The sequence below is a fragment of the Prionailurus viverrinus genome, chromosome A2 (assembly GCF_022837055.1).
Source record: "Prionailurus viverrinus isolate Anna chromosome A2, UM_Priviv_1.0, whole genome shotgun sequence".
Lineage (NCBI taxonomy): Eukaryota > Metazoa > Chordata > Mammalia > Carnivora > Felidae > Prionailurus > Prionailurus viverrinus.
In genome coordinates, this window is record NC_062562.1 from 54,285,525 (window position 1) to 54,306,367 (window position 20,843).

Below are 20,843 nucleotides of genomic sequence, written 5' to 3' on the forward strand. Positions count from 1 at the left end.
TTAGTTTGAATCATTAATTGGATGTTTAATGCAAACATTTTAAAAGAGAAGTTGCAAACTAGGAAAAAAAATTCCCCTGAAAATATTTAATGTAAATAACTCCTTGAGATGGTACTTTTTACAAAAGGTTTGTCAGCAAATGCCTTTTTGTTTAGGGAACAGGGCAGCAGGAGGATGGGGACAGGACATCAGAAAATGATATGATTGTTTTCTATTTCGATGAGAGTAACAAGGAATCCCACCTGCCCTGCCCCCATTCTGCTTCATGTAGAAATTTGTCCAGCAAAATGAGCAGCGGTCATCAGCAGGAGGTGGCTGAACCCCAGGTGCCCAGAGAGTCTCTTCAAGCCACTACTTCTGTGCTCCCTCACTGTGTCCAGAGCCACCGGTCAAGTCCACTAATTCACCTTGTGACTGTATCTTTTTTCTCTTCCTATCTCTTTCTCTTCGGTAGTACAGCCGAAGGATAGCTGGAGGATAGCTGTGGTGAAAACAAGCACAGGTTCTTATAGACACAACGCTGTTAGCTCATGTTGGGTAGACACAGGAAGGCACACAATAAATTAAAGCAGACCCTATCTCTTCAGAGGCTTGCAGCGACCTACAGGGTGGGGGCTGGGTCTGCCAGCAGCCGAGCTTCCAGCACTGGTGTAGTGTGAGGACCACCCCGGGAAGGAGGGGGTCCTTCCTTTATTAAGTCATGTCAGTATACAGGTTGCATGATCAAATGGAGGAGAAAATCCTTGCCATCTTATTCAGTCCAGTGTGGCCTCCGCAGCGAGGAGGACCCCCTGCCCGGCCACCCGCGCCCCACCCCCCTCTCCCGCCCAGGCCAAGTGTTGCTCACCAGCCCACTTGGCAAGGTCCAGCCAGGTTTGCACAAATCACTTGTACATACTCTTGTTGAGAACTGGTGGCAAATTAGTCCACGGGGCTCCATCTGCTACTTACTTAAGTAAATCACTTGGAAAACATAAAACTGAAGGTTGTAGCTCAATAAAACAATAAAGTGCTTTCGAGGAGGGTAGCTGTTATTCACCAGTTGTTTCTTGTTTCACCTGAGGCACTGATGTCAATGCTATGACAAGTGATCATGTTTACCACCAGTAAAAATTGTAAAAGCTTGTTTCCACTAAAAAGCCTGCATTTCTAAGTACTGCATCGTACTTTTTCTATTGTTTCCATGTCTTCATGTTACTAAACTTGAACTCACTACTGGGCAGGGAAATAGTTTCTGCTGGGTTGGGGTGGAGTCGGGTGGGTGGAAGACACGAGAACAGAAAAGGAGCGGTTCATAAATATTCCTTAAGGGTTCCACTTGTGAAGGCGAGAGAGGGGGTTACAGCAAAAAAGGATTAGGCTCCATGCTGAATCCAGATGTGAGCCCCAATGAGTGGAGACACAGATCGACTTCTAGAAGGGTCCACATATCAACCTAAGAGTTTATTCTGAGTCCACATGCCTGATAACTGCTATAACACACTTGCATCTTCCATGGCCTTGATCCACCTGTAAAACAGAGGAGAGGGAACATTTAGGTGTCATGGCTCTGCGACTCTGGCAGAACCTTTATGTGACTAGGTGGACTAGGTGACTATTACCTGAGGTCATATTCATATTTGTTGCCTAGCATTTAGCAAAAGGTCTGGAACACAGTGTAAAGGCTTGGTGAATCAATGCACGCCTGTATGAACGAATCATGATAATCTTAAAAAAATCTCATGATCAGGAACAGATAGTTCCATTGCTGTGGCCCAAAGGGATTTGATGGAACAGGATGGCTGCAGCAGAGAGCATCCAAAGCCCTGGGTAGCAACTTGTTTCCTTCCAGAGGGAGAGGCAAGGATAGTTATTTGGGTACCTCTGAGCTGAATTGGTATCCTCTGCTTTGAAGCTATAAAATAGGGTTTTCTTGTGGTAGAGGTGAAAAATAGGTCCTACTTCACTGCTGCCCTCTTCCTTTTCTGGGGCAATGGTGAAACCGAGCAGGGGCATACTCTCCATGGCCACTGTGTCCTGCAGAGGGCAAAAGGGAAAACTGATAGTAAACACCACACAACACACAGTCAATTGCTTAGCATTTACCGTTACCTCTGATGTAAGATGCACAATGCGCTCTTCTGTGTAGGGCATGGTTTGGCAACTCTAGACCAGCCACACACATACTCTTTTCCCCTGATCCCGCCAGGACCAATCACGAGGAGGGAAAGAAACTTAACATTCTGTGACAGCCTATTAGGGCCCAGGCATTTTTATCTTTACATTATCATGCCGAATCTTTCACAACAATCATAGAAGGTGTCACTCCTGTTCTAAGAGGAAACTGAGGCTCAGAGAAGGTAAATAACTCCCCAAGATTAATTACACAGTTTAGTAAGGGGCTGAGCCAGAACTTGGACTCATGACCACCTTCTAACACTGCGTTCTTCAGGCTGACTCGAATAGTCAGTGACTCTGTTTTCCGTTAGTACTTTCGATAACATACCCTGTGCTCATTCCCCCAAGCCCTCATTCACAATGCCTCAATATGGAGCACTCAGGGTGTCTGTCCTATCAACTTGCTAAAAATTTCATGACATGTACACAGAGAACATAAATGGATCTTAAAATCACAGTGCTCAGAGGAAAAAGATTTATATATATATAGATATGTTCATACATACATATTTATATAAAAATACATTCTCATAAAATACTTTATTAAACCATACAAAAACAGATATAATTAGCTAAGCAATTAGTTAAAATATAATTAGCTAAGAAGGCTGTGGGAAGAGAAGGAGGGGGAGCTGAGGTTGTATATAAAAGGGAATCAATTTTCAAAGACTGCTGGACCAGAAAAAGAATCTGACAAAATTCAATATCGATTCATGATTAAAAAAAAAAAACCTCCGCAAACTAGGATTAGAAGGGGGCTTCCTTAATCTGAGGGCATCCGTAAAATAACTACAGCTAACATCTTACTTAAGAGTGAAATACTGAATGCTTTTCCTCTAAGATTGGGAATAAGGCAAGAGGGTACTCGCTCCCACCAATTAAATTCAAAATTATACTGGAGTTCCTAGCCATTGCAGTGCAGCAAGAAGAAGAAAGACATAAAGATAAGAAAAAGAAGTTAAACGATCTATGCTTGCAAAGGGCTTGTTTGATTATAAAACAACTACTAGAACCAATAATTTAGCAAGGTCACAGCATAATCATTTTTTTTTATATCTGTGTACTAGCAGCAAGTAACTAGCAAATAAATGCCATTCAATATAGCATCCAAAAAGAAAAACAACAAAGTAGCATCTAAAAAATAAAATAGGAATAAAGTTAACAAAAATGCAAGAACAGAAGTATAAGATCTCTATACTAAAACTCCAAAACATAAAAGGAAAAATTAAAGAACTACATACATGAAGATTTATACCATGTTCATAGATTTGAAGATTTAATATTGTTAAGATGCCAATTCTCCCCAAGTTGCTTCAACAATCCCCATCATAATCTTAGGCTTTTTGGTAGAATTGACAAGTTTACATGGAAACACAAAATACATAGAATACTCCAAACAATCTTTAAAAAGAAAAATGTTGGAGGCTTATGCAACCTGACTTCAAGACTTACTATAAAGTTCTAGTGATTAAGGTAGTAAGGCAGTGGCATAAGAATTGGTAAATATTATCAGTGAAACAGAATAGAAAACCCAGAGATAGGTCCAAATGTGTTTAGCCATTTGATATTTAACAAAGGGACCAAATCATCCTATAAGGAAAGGAAAATCTTTTTTAATGAGTTGTGCTCAAATAACTGGATATCCATTTGGGAAAAAAATGAACCTCAACTCCTATCTCACACCACACTCAATAATTAATTTCACATAGACCTCAGTGTAAAAACTGAAACATTAAAGTTGTCAGAAGCAAATATGGGGAACAACTTGTGACCTGCAGACAAAAGTTTCTTATGATATGAAAAGCAATGGCCACAAAGGAAAATACTGATAAATTTGGTTAAGTTTAAAACTTCTGTTCATCAAAACAACAGAACAAATTCATTCATTAAGAAAATGCACAGGCAAGCCAAAAACAGGGAGAGAATGTTCACAAAACATTTATCTGACAAAAGACTGGTATCCAAGATATGTAAAGAACTCCTATAACTCAATAAGAAGAAGACAACCTACTTAAAAAATTGTCTAAGAGATCTGAACAGACACTTCTCAAAGGGAAATCCATAAATAGCCAATAAGCACATTAACAATATCATTAGTCATTATGGAAATTTAAACTAAAACCACACTGAGATACTAGTAAATTAAAGACTGACAATACCAAGTGTTGACAAAGATGTGGAACAACCATAAATCTCACATGTAAATGTGAGGGGGATGTAAAATGGTAGATAATTTTGCAAAAGGTCTGTAATTTCTGATAAACCAAACATATACCTTCCTATGATCCAGAAATTCCAATTGTAGGTGTCTACCCAAGTGAAATAAAAAAACCTATTTTCACATAAAAACCTGTATATAAAAGTTTAAAGTGGCTTCATTCATTACAACCCAAAACTGGAAACAACCCAAATGTCCTTCAACTGATGAGTGGGAAAACAAATGGTGATGTGTTCACAACATGGAATACTACTCAGTAGAAAATGTAATGACCTATTGCTATATTCAAAAACACAGGTGAATCTCAAACACATCATGCTGAATGGAAGAAATCACATTTGTATGAGATTCCATTTATATAAAGATCTGAAAGAGATAAAACTAATCTCTGGTGGAAGGGGATGAGGTGGGGATACACAGGTACATGACAGGGGTTCACGGTAGTATAGACAGTGAAAACTGGCTATCCGTTTTATCAAACCTTTTTTCTTTGATGGAATTTGAGAGCTTAGTGCTATCAGTGATATGACCTTACTAAGAAATTGTACAAGTTCCTCTCTATAGAAAAAAACTACTTTGGAAGCATACTTAAAATCCATCTATCAACTTAGCAGGGGGAGGGGGGGCGCCTGGGTGGTTCAGTTGGTTAAACATCTGACTCTTGATTTCAGCTCATGTCATGATCTCGAGGTTTGTGAGATCAAGCCCTGCATCAGGCTCTGTGCTGTCAGTGCAGAGCCTGCTTGGGGTTCTCTCTCTCCTTCTCTTGCTGCCCCTCTCCCACTCCCCCCGCTCTCAAAATCAATAAACATGAAAAAAATTTAAAAAAACAAACTTAGGGTGTCACTTCCATGACAACTGTTGCTCATGACCTAGAGACTCTGGCTTTTCCATTCTCACACAGGACTCACCTCTATTTGGTGATTATTTAATCATCACTGGCCTTTGTTCACCTGTCTAAGCCTGCATTTCTTCCCAAAGAGTGTTCCACGGGATGGAATGGTTCCACAAGACGCTCCATGAGGAAGGGCCCATGGTCAGGCCAGCTTGGGAAATCTCCTTATTTCAGAGACCCACAGCTCTCCTTGGTACATTAGAGATTCTGAGAAGTATTTCTGTGAGGCAGTCCCACGAACTGCCTACTCAAGGTTCCCTCAGAACCCAGTTTTTAGAGAACTCCTGTGAGCGTCCTGCGCAATACCTACTTTAGAAGATGCTCTGGGCTGCAGGTGGACATTGTATCACATTTCAGTTTGTTCTGGAAAGATCAAAATTCTCCCTAGCTCAAAAATCCTCTGCTCCTCTATGGACATGTCAGTGAGGGCTTGGCTCACACAGCACCTGAGTCACTCAAGCTACAGTGGGTACCCCCTCCAAGCCTGTCTGTGTCCCTCCTAGCCTCTGGGATTCCCTGAGGAAGGAGCAGGCTGCAACCATCACAGTTGCAGGTCTTTTGTGAGAGAAACTTTATGCCCTGAAAAAGGAAGTGCCCTCTGCACACTGGCCAGCATCGGGGAGGAGGGGGCGGCGGGGTCAGGGTAGAAAGGCCAGCCTTGTGCTGATGTGAACATCCTCCTGGGGTAAAGCACACACCCTCTGCAGCAAAGCACATGCAAGTCCCATTTTCTTTCTTGCCTTTTTTTTTTTTTTTTAGTTATTATTCATTTATTTTTGAGAGAAAGAGAAAGAGAGCAGGGGAGGAGCAGAGAGAAAGGGGGAGAGAGAGAATCCCAAGCAGGCTCTGTGCTGTCAGTGCAGAAATCAAGAGCCGGATGCTTAACAGACTGAGCCACCCAGGTGCCCCTAAGACCAATTTTCAGAGTGGGTTTAGCCCATGGAAGCCACCAGATGGTGAGGCCTGGACATGGAAATCTTCCAAACTATCCTACAGAATCAGCCTGGGTCAAGACCAGACAGCTCCCTGCTGTATAACCATAGCCCACACCTGTCTACTCTGGAAGCAAGCTTCACTCCCAAGGCCCTCTCTCCTACATTTTATAAGACATAAAGGTAAGATGATCTATAAAAACAGAAACTTAAGTTTTATTTGGTACAAGTGTTACCATGAAGCAATGTAGCTCCCTGATAAAAGAAATGCACGGAGCAAAAGTGTGGTAGCTTTCTCTAAGCTGTTGAGTTCTGTCCCAAACAACCGGGTGGAGAGCAGAAAGCAGCCTGCTCTTATAGAGTGCTTGGCTTGTGCTGGATGCTGGGCCTGTGACATTCAAACCACCTGGGTGTACACACAGGTCTGCACACTGTACTGCCTTATCTCCATGGAGGAATGGTCAATTCTTTAGATCTGGAACCAACACGTGGTTGGGTATCCACAGCAGCACTCAGCACATGGTATTGCTCGATACAGACTTGAATGACATGGGAACAGCATCCTGGCCTCACATGGCCCTGCAGGTGACGGGGTGTTGTGCATGCCCAGATGGACATTCTGAGGCGTGAGCTTAACCTGAGGGCCATCACAGATGAGAGGAGAGAAAGCAAGAATCGCCACTACCTCACTGGCCATATAGGTGTAGAGCACTTTGCCTTTGATGACGAACCAGAGCTTCTTCCAGTGCCTCTTGCCTTTCTTGCACCGGCTGAGATAGCCACTGATGGCAGAGCCCTCTCCGGAGGCGGCCACCTGACAGAAGGGAAGCAGAGTGGTCAGGACAGCAGGTGGTAGGCATAGTTCAGACAGAGCTAAAGTGACACTGCAAACCAGTTGGCAGAGAGTGTTTATACTGCTTTGAAATCTGAGACTTGGATGAGGTCTCAGGATACATCCAGTACCTCAAAAGCAGCAAAACAGTACCAGGGATTAAGACAGGATTTACTGAATGCACCCAGGAAACACAAGAGTCAAAAACAGCCTTCGGGAGTGCTGTCCCGAGTGGTATTGCAGATTCTTGGCTCCCTCTTCCCAGTTCCCAAGCCCCCAAAACATGAAACTGCAGATATTTGAGGGAAAGGTTCTTCCCTCTAAAACTGATTCCTATAAGAGTTAATACCTATTCTTGTCAAACTAGTCCAAAAAACAGAAAAGGAAGGAAAATTCCCAAATTCATTTTATGAGGCCAGCATTACCCTGACATCAAAACCAGATAAAGACACCACCAAAAGAGAGAACTACAGGCCAAATATCTCTGGTGAATATAGATGCAAAAATCCTCAACAAAATACTAGCAAACCGAATCCAACAATATATTAAAAAAATCATTCACCACAATCAAGTGGGATTTATTCCTATGTTTTAAGGGTAGTTCAACATTTGCAAATCAATCAACACATCACATTAACAAAAGAACAAGAACCATATGATTAGTTCAATAGATGTAGAAAAAGCATTTGACAAAGTACATCTTTTCATGATAAAAACCCTCAACACAGTAGGTTTAGAGGAAACATGCCTTGACAAAGGCCACATGAAAAACACACATCTAGTGTCATCCTAAATAGGGTAAACTGAAAGCTTTTCCTTTGTGGTCAGGAACAAGACAGGGATGTCCACTCTCACTACTTCTATGCAACATAGTACTAGAAGTCCTAGCCATAGCAATCAGATAACAAAAAGAAATAAAAGGGATCCCAGCTGGGGTGCCTGGCTGGTTCAGTCAGTGGACCATGTGACTCAATCTCAGGGTCATGAGTTCAATATCCATGTTGGGTGTAGAGATTACTTACAAAAAAAAAGGTATCCAAATTGGCAAGGAAGAAATAAAACTTACACTATTTGCAGATGACATGATACTATACATAGAAAACCCAAAAGACTCCACCAAATACGTGCTAGAAATGATAAAATAAATTCAGTAAAATTGCAGGACACAAAATCATTGTATAGAAATCTGTTGCATGAGAAATTAAAGAATCTCATTTACAATTTACTATTGCATGAAAAATAATAAGATACCTAGGAATAAACCTAACAAAAGAGATTAAAGACCTGTATTCTGAAAACTATAGAATAATGATAAAAAATTTGAAGAAGACACAAAGAAATGGAAAGACATTCCATGCTCATGGATTGGAAGAATAAATATTGCTAAAATGTCTATACTACCCAAAGCAATCTACACATTTCATGCAATCCCTATCAAAATATCACAGACTTAGAACAAACAATCCTAAAATTTGTATGGAACCACAAAAGTCCCCAAATAGCCAAAGCAATCTTGAAAAGGAAAAGCAAAGGTGGAGGCATTGCAATTCCAGACTTTGAGTTATATTACAAAGCTGTAGTCATCAAAAAAGTATGGTACCGGCACAAAAACAGACAACATAGATCAATGTAACAGAATAGAAACCCCAGAAATGAGCCCACAACTATATGGTCAATTAATCTTTGACAAAGCAGGAAAGAATATCCAACAGGACAAAGACTGTTTCTGTCAGCAAATAGTGTTGGGAAAACTGGATGGCAAAAGACTGAAACTGGATCACTTTCTTACACCACACACAAAAATAAATTCAAAATGGATAAAAGACCTAAATGTGAGACAGGAAACCATCAAAATCCTAGAGGAGAACATAGGCAGTAATTTCTTTGACATTGGCCATAGCAACTTCTTTCTAGGTATGTCTCCTGAGGCAAGGGAAACAACAGCAAAAATAAACTATTGGAGTTATTTCAAAATAAGAAGCTTCTGCACAGCAAAGGAAACAATCAATAAAACTAAAATACAACCTACTGAATGGGAGAAGATATTGTAAATGACATATCCAATAAAGGGTTAGTATATAAAGAATGTATACAAATCAACACCCAGAAAACAAATAACCCAATTAAAAAATGGGCAGAAAACTTGAACAGACATTTCTCCAAAGAAGACATACATGTGGCCAACAAACATGTGAAAAGATGTTCATCATCACTTACCATCAGGGAAATTCAAAACAAAACCACAATGAGATAACATCACACACCTGTCAGAATGGCTAAAATCAACAACACAAGAAACAACAGGTGTTGGCAAGGATGTGAAGAAAGGGGGACCCTTGTGTACTGTTGGTGGGAATGAAAACTGGTACAGCCACTCTGGAAAACAGAATGGAGGTTCCTCAAAAAGTTAAAAATAGAACTATCCTACCATCTATCAATCACACTAGATGAATGGAGAAAGAAGTGGTATACACATACAATGGAATATCAGCCATGAAAAAGAATGAAATCTTGCCATTTGCAACAACACAGATGGAGCTAGAGAGTATGATCCTAAGTGAAATAAGTCAGAGAAAGACAAATACAATACGATTTCATTCATATGTGGAATTTAAGAAACAAAACATATGAGCAAAGGGGGAAACGAGACAAACCAAGAAACAGACTCTTAACTACATAGAACAAACTGATGGTTACCGGAGGGGAGGTGGGTAGAGGAACAGGGGAGATAGGTGATGGAGATTAGGAGGGCACTGGTCATGAGGAGCCCCAGGTGTAAGTACTGAATCACTATTATTGTATACCTGAAACTAATATTACGCTGTAAACTGGAATTTAAAGAAAAACTTTAAAAAACTCCACACATACATGTTCAAAACATTGATTCTTATACTTTTAAGCTTATCTCTTATACTAAAAGGATAAGAGGATGGATCTTAAAGATGGATCCTCTTTTTAATGTTTACTTAAAAGGTCTGCCTAATGGGGAATGTTAACTCCTGTTGTTATTAGAAGCAGTACTTGTCTGTTGCACAGTCTTTATGTGGAGGTTCAGAACACAGGTGTAGAGTAATACCAGTCTGGGGCTCCAGTCCAGGTTCTCCCAGTTATTTGATGGGCAGTGTGGGCAATTACTTCTTTGAAGTCTCAGTTTCCCTGTTATTAAAACTGGGATTAAATGACACAAGACAGGTGCCTGACAGGTATAGTGCCTGGCCTACAGGAACTGCTCATAAATGCTAATCTTACTATTGGAGAAAGAAGGCCAGGTTTGGAAATAATTGAATCTGACTTTCCCATTTTACAGATGGGCCTGGAGGCATGGAGGTATCTACCAAAGGCCAAATCCCTACCTAGCTGAAGAGAAGATAAGAACTTGGATCTCTTGGCAAGTACTCTGAAGGTCGATGAACTTTACTGAAGGGAAAGGAGGCCACCACCAGCCTGGGCTGTTTTGAGAAGTACCAGGAAAGGAGTCTGTCTCCGCCACAGGTTCCAAGACTCCTAGAACCAGACACGAGCTTTCTCTCCTGGCACTTGCCCTGTTGGGGCAGCTCATAGAGTGAGGAAAGGCAGAGTGGACAGAACACATTGGAAGAAACCGATTCTGCAACCTCCCTTTCTGGCAGATGCTCAGGAGGCAGCATTTCTGCAGACTTTCTCATGGGGAGTAGGGCTTGCTGCGGAGATGGTGCTCCTGGGGGAAGGGGACAGGGCAGTGGGGGGTGGGGTGGGGCACATTTCTCCTGGGGCTGCTGCAAATCCCACTAAGTGTAATCTTTGCTGGATAATAAAAAGGTTGTCACTTTAAGCAAAAATTACTAAAGGGCTGGCTGGGGCACCAGCATCAGAGCTGCTCGACTCTGGAAGGCTAAGAGCAGTGGTTCTCAAACTCTGTGCCCGTGGAACACTCGGGTTCTGTGAGCCACCACAGAAGGAGTGAGAGGTGATCTTTTCTAATTACTGGAAAGGGATGACTTACAACCACATGATGTAAAACGTGTGAGATCTGCATGTCAGCAAATGTGGAATGATAGTTAAGAGAAATGAAGTGTGAAAATGTACAGAAGATTTAGTACAATTTGTTGTATTTCGGGTAAAAAAAAAAGAGGATCTATGAATGTGCATCTTTATTATGTATATGCATTAAAATTTCTGGAAGGATCCATAAGAAACTTCATGGTTACTTCTGGGGGTGGTGGGACTGGAGGAGTTCAGGGAGGGAGAGAAAAACGTACGTTTCATCAGGTATTCCTTTGTGTTCTGAAAAAAATTTTTTTACCACGTGTTATTCCCAAGATTTTTAATATGCAAAGGTATTAAGTTAATGAATAGAACAGTACCTCTTTAAATATTTCATACCCTAACACTTCTTAAAACCCTTGCCACCAGCTACTTAATAATGAATATTAATGCAAAAACTTGGAAACAGCTGAGCATGCTCTTTTGACAGCTTGTATATTCACGGGCACACATTTGTTTGTGGTTGTGATCAGAATATAAACATAGAATCTGGCCCTCCTTAAAGAACGGACTTGAGTTTAACCAATGCTGAGGTTTCCTGCACAGAGTCCCACACCCTCCAGGAGGCACAGCACCTGAGGCCATTTGGGACCCACAGGCTGAGTGGATGGCACAGTTCCAAGGGCCTGCTGGGGAGGGCGAAGTCAGGACTGTAGCTGTTTTAGTCAGAAGAGCCCCAGTGATCTGTGCACCACTGCTGGGGACCTGACCTGGTCCAGGCTATGCGACAGGAAAGAAAGTAAGGAGAAAAAAAGAAACACGTGGAGGGGAGAAGGGGAGAGAGGAATGGGAAAGGCTTCTAGCACCATCCATAACCATTTGGGGTCCTGCCTTCTGCCACCAATCAGACATGTTCTTAGTCACGCCCAGAAGACAGGCCCTGTTAGTGGTGAGTTACTCCTTGTAGCTAGAATGTCTCATGTTAGGAATTCTCTTTGTCCTGTAAAGTTCAGTCAGCCTGGGGCAGGTTCTGACCCTGTCCGAGGAAGGCCATGAACCTTCTAAATCCCTTGCCTCCCACACAGGCAGTCTACCTGCCTTACCTCAGTCAGGGCTGAAGGAACTTTCTTCTGCTTCTTGAAGGTTGAGGGGTTGATGCTGTGGAAGACGGACGAGAAGGCACTGCTCGAAAAGCGTGGGGAGGACAGGGGAAAGCTCATGCTCACGGGCCGCTCTGTAACCAAGACAAGCCATAGAGGAATGGAGGTGAGTGTCCATGCAGACAGGCATGCATCTTACTTTGGAATGCCAATTCCTGTAAAATTAGAGCTCCTGGTCCCTCCTGCGATGGAAATCAGCTTCATGATGGGGGTTAGGTGTGACCAGAAGAACAGGCACACTTTATCTACTGACACAAAGGCCATGGGAGCCAAGAAGGAAGGCTTTTTCTGGGTGCTGGCTATCCCTTCTTCACCTGGGCTGTCCTCTGTGATGGCCTCGGGGGGCTCCAGAGAGGAGAAATCTTTGGTTTTAGGTCCAGGATACACTTGCTGTCCCTCTGGCCTGACCCTGCTTGGACAAAGCCTGGACCCTGAGCACAGTCTCTCAAGGGCTAGCACAGCTTCCCCAGGTTCCTTTCTCAATCAAAGAGCCCTCAGCCCTTCCCTGATCCACAACTCCTCTGCTATCCGTCTTACAATCCTTATCCTGAAAAAGTCCCATAGAACACAGGCCTACAGAACATTTTCAAAAGAGGGCCGCTATGGCAAAGTAACCATGAGTCACCACGCCTACCGTCCCCTTCACAGAGATGCACTGACCCAGCATTTCCCAAGCTTAGCTGCCTGCAGAACGCTTCCTCTGGCAGTGCCTATTGATTTATTGTGGAACCACTATTTTGGGAAATGGTCCCCCAGGTATGGTTTAAACCCCTCTTTCTTCCTTCAGGACTGCTTTTGTTCTGAGCCTCCCCAGAAAAGTGGTTTCAGGCACCAACCACGGGCCGGCGAGAAGCCACGTGGGCCACCTGGAAGAACGGAGATGGTGTCCCCAGGTTACCTCTCATCATGCCTGGGACATCCCCGCCCCTCTTCTTCAGCTCCCCATAGCAGCCATCACAGACCTTGGCCATCCGGTCCTTGAGGTACTTCAGGGGGTACTTGTTTCTCGAACAATTCCGGCACACGATCTGCAGGCCCAGTTGGGGACACACATTGGAATGGTTCTCCTCCTCTGCCTGTGCAGAGGGCCAGCATTCCCTCGCCTCTGCCAATCCCCCCACCCCACCTCTCCAGGGGCCATGTGTTCTGAGCACAGAACTGTGTCGGATCCCCCTGCTTTTCCATTGTGAAGGTACAGAGTTTCTGTGCAAGTGTTTTTATCAGTTTTTCTGATGAGTCCTTAACCAGGACGTGATACGTTTTCTCCTGGGACAATAACCATGTGTGCTATGGTTGTCTTTTGGGAGTACGGTGGTATAGTGAAATGGGATTTGGAGCCCTGGTTTGAGACTATCAGTAAAATGGGTATTAACAATCTCTACCTCGCAGGGTTGGTGTGAAAACACCCTTCCCTGGGCCTGACACTCAGTAGCTGCTGGATATCCCTGACAGCCAACCCCACACGACTCTATGTACACACTCACCCAGGTGAGGTGACTCACCTTGCCACAGGCGTGGCAGTGATGACGCCTCAGGGTGAGGGAGAAGTCACAGCCACAGTTCATGCACATCATAACATGTGTGACAGGCACCAGGGTGGGGGGCCTCTCCCCCAAGCTGACCCCCAGCCTCTCCCGTATCTGGAACAAAGGAATCGGGTGAGCATTGTGGTCGGGAGATAGCTAGATGGGTGCCCTCTTTCCTGTGCAGGATGTGTACGTGTAGGGTAGATCCTAATTCTACAACCCCCTCCACTGCACGGTGGCTTCCAGGATCCTAACCTTGGGTCAGACACAGAGCCAATGGGAAGTGCTGTATTTGGGCTGCACAGTGACTGCCTGGCTGTGGGGGAGTGTGGTGGGAAGGGAAGGAGAAGGGGTGTGATGGAAGGAGCTGAGAGCCCTCCTGGGTGTATGGGTGCCCAGGGAAACCCAGGGCTGGGAGAGTGGCATCAGGTGGGTCTCAGGGCCCTCCACTCACCTCCACGCTGTGGTGAAAGGCAGCCAGAGCCTGGGCCTTGTAATCCTCAGGGAGGGCTCTACTCAGACAGCTGTGCCATTCATCTCGCTCAGCACAGGAGCTGTGGACACAAGCTGGTGTGAACAAGGCATGCAGGTGTGCACGGCGGCTCTGCCTCTGCTTCTCAGTGTAGATCAAGTCCCCCCACATTTCTCCTGGCTGTGCCTGTCAGTGTCTGAAATCCCACTGAGCACTGGCCACCTGCCAGATCAGCCTAGGATCGTAACTCAGCACCTCCATCTACTAGAAGGGTGGCCAGGGCATGCTAGCTGTCCTCTGGGCCTGCTTCTTTACCTGTAAATGGCACTGTCAACACTATCCCTCTAACTCCCAGTACTGTTGTGGGAAGAAATGACATGTGGGACATGGGTGGACTTTGTTAATGGCAAAGCACCATGCAAAAGCAAGGGGCATTAGGAAGATGTAGAGAGTCCCACACTTGAGGAGGGACAGGGGACAGGGTGCAGAGGGCTGTGTACATGGGGAGGGGATGGCTAGGTGAAGTTGGAAAATATCAACATCCTCGTCTCTCCATCTTCCTCCTCATTTTCCCACATAGCTTCCCAGACACCCCCTCCCCAACAAGATGACTTCTCAAATTCCCACTCCACACCCTGCCCTTCAGGGTTGCCTGAGCTTTGAGCTCTGCCCCAAGAGGCAGAGTGGTGGAAATTCTCCCTGGACCCACTAGGTGTCGCTCCCACCTTGCGTAAGTGTGTGGTCTGCCCCAGGAAAGCCAGGATAAGGCATCCCTTTGGCCTGGGAAGGAGGGACAGGGGGTAGGGGGTGGGTAGGGTGGCGATGGGGTCAGAGGAGGTGCCTGAGACCGGGCAGGTGCCCAGTGCATGCTACTCGTGTCATCAACACTTAACTATTACTGCAGTTATGCTCTACGTTGTAATTGGTACACAACTCTCCCGCCCTTAATGTGAGCTTCTCCCTGAGCACATCAAGGTTTAAATCTGTGTCCTCAGCACAGGGCCTGGCACTGAGGAGTGGCTAATAAATGCTAAATGAGCAAATGCATCTGCATGAGAACGTGATGTGCACTACGCCACACAGAGGGCATTGCTGCCTCCTGCCAGGGTCACATATCAGCTGTGAGGGGAGACACCCATGCCTTGGTGACCCTGTCTCAGCCCCCACAGTGGCCCCAGCAGAAGCCACACCTCCCTGGTTTCTGAGCCTAGAGAGCTGGAGCTGGCCTTGCCCTGAAAGAGGGAGGGGGAAGCTCTTTTGCTGCCCATAGTGAGTGAGGCAGGGTCCCTGGGCAGCCTGAAGGCCTGGAGAAAACACAGACCCTTCTGAGAAAAAGGCCACACCCCCAAACCAGGGAAAGACCAATGATGAATGCTCACTCATTATGTTTTTCTCTCAATCTCCAGGCATGAAAGCCTAAAAGCTGACCACTTTATGAACTAAGGTGCACAGTGCGTTTTTTGCTCACCTTAACTTCTTTACTTGCATTACTGTAAAGACCCAATCAATAATCCATAGACTTTTACAAACATGAGATATTGTTATTATTGTATTTAAAAGAAGAGGCTCTAAAAAATAAGTCCTTAGACCCAAGATAATACCAAATAGAAATGACTCATTCAGCTTGTTATTCCAAACTTTAACACCTATAGAATCCTGTGTCCCTATCCCCCAGACCCTCCCTCTACCCACTTCCCCATACCTGGCAGATAGAGTCAGGCAGGACTGGGAAGTCTCAATCTTTAGGGCATAGGGCACTTTCTCCATCACAGGGCGGCTGACCTGGAAAATCAAAGCAGCCCCTCAGGGCAGGGGCAGGGAGGGGCAACCACAGACTGGATTCTTCTCTTGGTCCTACCACTGTCCCTCTCTGAGCCTGAGTTTCCTCATCTGCAAAGGGTAAACTTTTGTTTGATGGTACAGGGTGTGTGTGTGTGTGTGTGTGTGTGTGTGTGTGTGTGTGTGTGTGCGTCTGTGGAGAGGGGAGTGCCAGCTCCAACTGTGTGGTCTGTAGGCACCCATCCACCCCTAAGAAAGTGGGTATGCACCTAAAAGGATTGAAAGCGGGGTCTCAAAGTGATCCCCGTATACCATGTTCATAGCAGCATTATTCACAATAGCCAAAAGGTGGAAGCAACTCAAGTGTCCATCTATGGATGAATGGAAAAACAAAAATGGTCTGTATGTACAACGGAATATCATTAAACCATAAAAAAGTAAGGAAATTCTGACACAGGCTGCAACATGAACTCACCTTGAGGACACTGTGCTGAAATGGGCCAGTCACAAAAAGACAAATACTGTATGATTCTACTCGTGAATTATCTAGAGCAAATTCCTAGAGACAGAAAGTAGGATGGTGGGTGCCAGGGGTAGGGAGCTGGAGGAATAGGGAGTTAGTGTTCAATGGGGAGAGTTTCATCTAGGGATGATAAAAAAGTTCTAGAAATGAATGGTAGTGACGGTTGCACAACAGTGTGAATGTGCGTAATGCCGCTAAACTGTATGCTTAAAAATGGTTAACAGGTACATTTTATGTTATGTATATTTTATCACAATTTAAAAAACTTTGCCATACCCCCACTTTGTTTCCTCCCTCCAAGGGTTTCCTTATGAATTGCCCTTTTTTTAGGATGCCTTTTCCTCTTCCCCATCTGTCCAAATATTTTCCTCTTCCCCATCTGTCCCCCATAAGGGACTCAGTGCCCCTCCTCCAGGTAGTCCTCCTACCCTGTCCCCTCTCCTGCTGTAACCCACAATATAACGCTGTTTCCTTGGGGCTGCCTCTTCCCACTGGTCCCACTGGTATGTGGGCTCCTAGAAGCGGGGATGCTATCTCTCCTCCCCTGGGGTCTCCTTCCACCCACCCAACAGGGTGCTTAACACCAAGCATTTACCTTCATGCTGGCCATTGACAACGTGTTCTTCAGCCGGTACTTCCCATCTTTCTGGGGATACGTGTATAGGAGCACATCACTCATCTGGGGAGAAGGAAATCCCATCAGACGTGTCTTGACCCCAGAAGGCAACGTAGGCTGTGTCCTGGAGGATCACTGACCTCTGGGGAGCAGAGGCATCCTGCATTCCCCAGTGACCCCCCCCACAGGAGAGCATAACCACTCTGAGCTAAAATGTGAGTCCTTTCCCTGAAATTCCACTCCTAGGTAGAAACTTAAAGAGGAAATAAATGCAGTTGTCCACAAAAAGTCAAGTGCAGGAATGTTCACAGAGGCTTTATTCATAAGAGCCAAATAGTGGAAACGACCCAAATGTCTACTCAACAGGTAACTGCATCAAAGAACCAGGTAGCACTGTGGAGTACTACGTAGCAACCAAAAGGAACTGATGGTACACACGACAGCATGGGTGAATTTCGAAGACATGCCAAGTGAAAGAAGCCAGACACAGAGGAGGATACACTGTTTCATAACATTTATATGAAGTACCAGATGAGGCAAAGCTAACCTGTAGTGATGGAAATTAGGCCAGTGGTTGCCTGAACAGGGGGTGGAGGAAGTGAGTGCTAAGAGGCACAGGTGAACATTCAAGAAATATTCTGTATCTGTGGGGCGCCTGGATGGCTCAGTCGGTTAAGCGCCGACTTTGGCTCGGGTCGTGATCTCACGGTTCGTGGGTTCAAGCCCCACATTGGGCTCTGTGCTGTCAGCTCAGAGCCTGGAGCCTGCTTGGGATTCTGTGTCTCCCTCTCTCTCTGCCCCTCCCCAGCTCACACTCTGTTTCTCTCTCCTTCAAAAATAAATAAACATTAAAAAAAAAAAAAGAAATATTCTGTATCTTGATCCAGAGGGTGGTTACACAATGATACACATTAGTCAATAGGCAGATATATACACTTAAGATTGATGCATTTTACTCTGTAAATGAAGACTCCGTAAAGTATAGTCAAGGAAGGAAGAGAGAGAGGGAGGGAGGAAGCTCCTTGAGCACAGAAAGCTGGTGGGTCCTGGTCACTGGTGTACCTCCAGTGACCACAGTAGGTACTCAATTAATATTTGCTAACTGAACAATGGAAGCTCCTTGCCCCCATGCAAGGCAGACCAGAAGGAACATAGTGCAAGTCCCCTCACCTCCTTAGGGGAGAGCGTTTCTGTTTAGCTAAAAGGTTTACAGTTTGAAAAGACACGTCAATCTTCACTCTGCTCTGTAGCAGCTGTGTGACTGTGGACAGGCCATTTCTCTCTCTCTGAGCCCCAGCTTCCTCCCTGCAAAGAAGGGGTCATTGCTGCCCCTACCATATTACAGATGCCGAGACAGAGAATGGCCCCAGTGAGCCCACTGTATGTAGGAGCCAGTGTAAACTAGGGGTGTTGCAAGGACTGAACAGGACAAGGCATCTAAGGGGCTGAAACAGAGCAAGAACTCAGGATTAGCACTTCCTCTCCCTGTAGAGAGTCTGCTGAGGGAGGGAAAAGAATAGATGAAGCTTCCTGCCTCCAGCTCTTAGGATCCCAACATCCCAATATGCCAACAAGAGCAGTGTGGGACACCTGGCTTGGACACAGAGCCGCTGGGTGGACTCAGGCAAACCCTTCCTCTCTCTGGACCTCACTGTCTCTAACCAGAGTTGGGAGTAGACCAGGAGCCAGAAAACTTTTAATAAAGGGCTAGATAGTAAATATTTAAGTCTTTGCAGGTCATACAGTTTCTGTCACAACTATTCAACTCAGTCATTGTAGCCCAAAAGCATTCACAGACAATCCACTAACAGATGCATGAGACTGTGTTCCCACAGACCTTTATTAACAAAAACAGGTGTCAGGCTGACCCCCAGATCAGAGGAACCTTCAAAGACTCTTTCAGCTCTGCCCTTCTAATAATGACAAGAGCTACTGTCCTACTGGACGCTCACTCTGTGCCAGCTCCTGGGCTAAGCACCCTGATCTCAATTCATGCCTCCAACAATCCCATCAGGCAGGCACCATTATTATCATCCTCATTTCACAGACAGCTTAGACAACCTGCTCACAGGCACAAAGCTTGTAAGTGGCAGAGTCAGGGTCATCAGCAAATGAATGTGCCTCCAGTGTGTTCAGGTGTGGTGTGTGGGGGGTGGCCACGCAGTTGAGTTCTTGCCCCATCTGGGGACAGTGACCAAACCTGGGCACAGAGCCTTGCTCACAAGCCTGCCCACCCTGGGGAACTGGCTTGTGTCACTCATCAGAACAGTCCCTGCCTTTTTGCGGCTGCCCCTCAGGCACCTGCTGCCATGGCAACTGCCATTAGCACCCTGGGGTTTTATGTGTGGTCAGAACCAGACTGCCTCCTGATTGCCCACAGTTCTCTTCTTCAAAGCAGGTATTTTATAGCCCGATTTGGAGGAAGGGAGAGGAATCCTTCATGGAGGAGTAAAGGGGAATCTCTCACAATAATGAGCCACCAGTGGGGAAACCCACCTATCGCTTGGGGTCATGGTGGGAACCACTCTGTAGCATTACTGAAACCCCTGTGCATTGCATTGGTGGGCAGAGGCCCTGACTTTGTTCTACAGTTACAATTACTTTATGAAACTGGTACCTATGAGGAAGAAAAATTCTTAAGTGTGTTTATCACGGCTCTTCCCGGTTCAGGAACCTGTGTATCCTCCTCCCATCTCTCTCTCTAGGTGATATTTATGAAGGTCCTATGCTAAGACAGAGCAAAGAAGGGGACCCAGATTCAGCAGGAGCTATGGCCTAATTATAATGAGGGGATATGAGAGACCCAGGCCCAGCATGGAGATGAGTGAGGAAAAGGCCACGGTGAAGCCAACTAGATGCTGGAGGGAACACGAGGGAGGGAAGAGAGACAGAAAAATGGGGAGAAAGGGAGAGGGGAAGGACAGACTTCTTACCCTTCCTTCTGGGCTTAACTAGGTACCATTTCTCCAGGAAACATATACTTAGCACAGTGTGTAGCACCAGTGAACATATAACAAACATCCGTGCTGCTGATGCTATTGTCCATCTTTTTATTCCCTGACTCTCGCTGACCTCCCTCTTTGCTCCCATAGACCTGAGGTTCTGTCCATGTCATGCTCTTAACTCGGTAGTTACATTAGACACCGAAGGTTGACGGCACAGCATGAGACTTTATCTCTTTGTTTCCAGTGCCCAGCACATAGGAGGTGCTCAGTAAATATCTGAAACAGAGTTCTTAGACACTTACAGCCTGTTTATTATTACTTCTCACACAATCCTAACAAAGTATAAGAGGCTCTTAAGGGCAGCCTTGACTGACAGTAACAAAAAATGAAAGTTAAAATCATGAAGAACAGAGAAAATTATACCCAGCAGGTAGAAGAACTTAAAAAGCAAAACAATTTTGGGCCATAGGATTGGGGAAAATTATTGCTTGTAGCTCAACAGCCACAGAGGTTGATGTTACCATGCAACAGGCCTGGACATTCCCTTGTATTCCAGACTGTGGCTGCAAATCATCAGAAATGTTACACTGTACTCTGTATTGTGCACAGTGGAGAAAGTGCTAGACTGGGGTCACAACCCTGGTTCCCTTCTGGGCCTCTGCCACCAACCTGCTGGGAGATCTGGCCCAGGAAACTCCCCCTTCTAGATCTCAGCTTTCGCGCGTGTTAGATAAGGCGGTTGAACAGCTATCTCCAGTGTAAGAATTTCCCAGTGTTAGGATGTTTGAAATGGGGACACAGGCAATTAAATTTTGGCAACATTCC

At 45.1% G+C, this 20,843-nt stretch overlaps 1 protein-coding gene and 1 long non-coding RNA gene across 3 annotated transcripts in view; one reads left to right on the top strand and one right to left on the bottom strand.

Annotated features, from left to right (window-relative positions):
• The window catches only part of FGD5 (FYVE, RhoGEF and PH domain containing 5), a 122,590-nt gene continuing 101,747 nt past the window's right edge, over window positions 1–20,843 (bottom strand). For both annotated transcript variants that reach the window (XM_047843568.1, XM_047843559.1), the window contains exons 13-21: window positions 17,053–17,136; window positions 15,858–15,937; window positions 14,138–14,237; window positions 13,660–13,797; window positions 13,056–13,185; window positions 12,101–12,231; window positions 6,888–7,016; window positions 1,862–2,016; window positions 1–1,509 (exon numbers count right to left, since the gene is read on the bottom strand). In XM_047843568.1, coding sequence (XP_047699524.1) covers window positions 1,473–1,509; window positions 1,862–2,016; window positions 6,888–7,016; window positions 12,101–12,231; window positions 13,056–13,185; window positions 13,660–13,797; window positions 14,138–14,237; window positions 15,858–15,937; window positions 17,053–17,136 — 984 coding nt within the window. In that variant the 3' untranslated portion in view covers window positions 1–1,472. The remainder of the gene's footprint in view (window positions 1,510–1,861; window positions 2,017–6,887; window positions 7,017–12,100; window positions 12,232–13,055; window positions 13,186–13,659; window positions 13,798–14,137; window positions 14,238–15,857; window positions 15,938–17,052; window positions 17,137–20,843) is intronic.
• Window positions 12,123–17,808, top strand: LOC125157212 (uncharacterized). The gene is made up of 3 exons (XR_007148908.1): window positions 12,123–12,263; window positions 12,945–13,140; window positions 17,440–17,808. It is a non-coding gene; the product is annotated as an uncharacterized LOC125157212 (long non-coding RNA).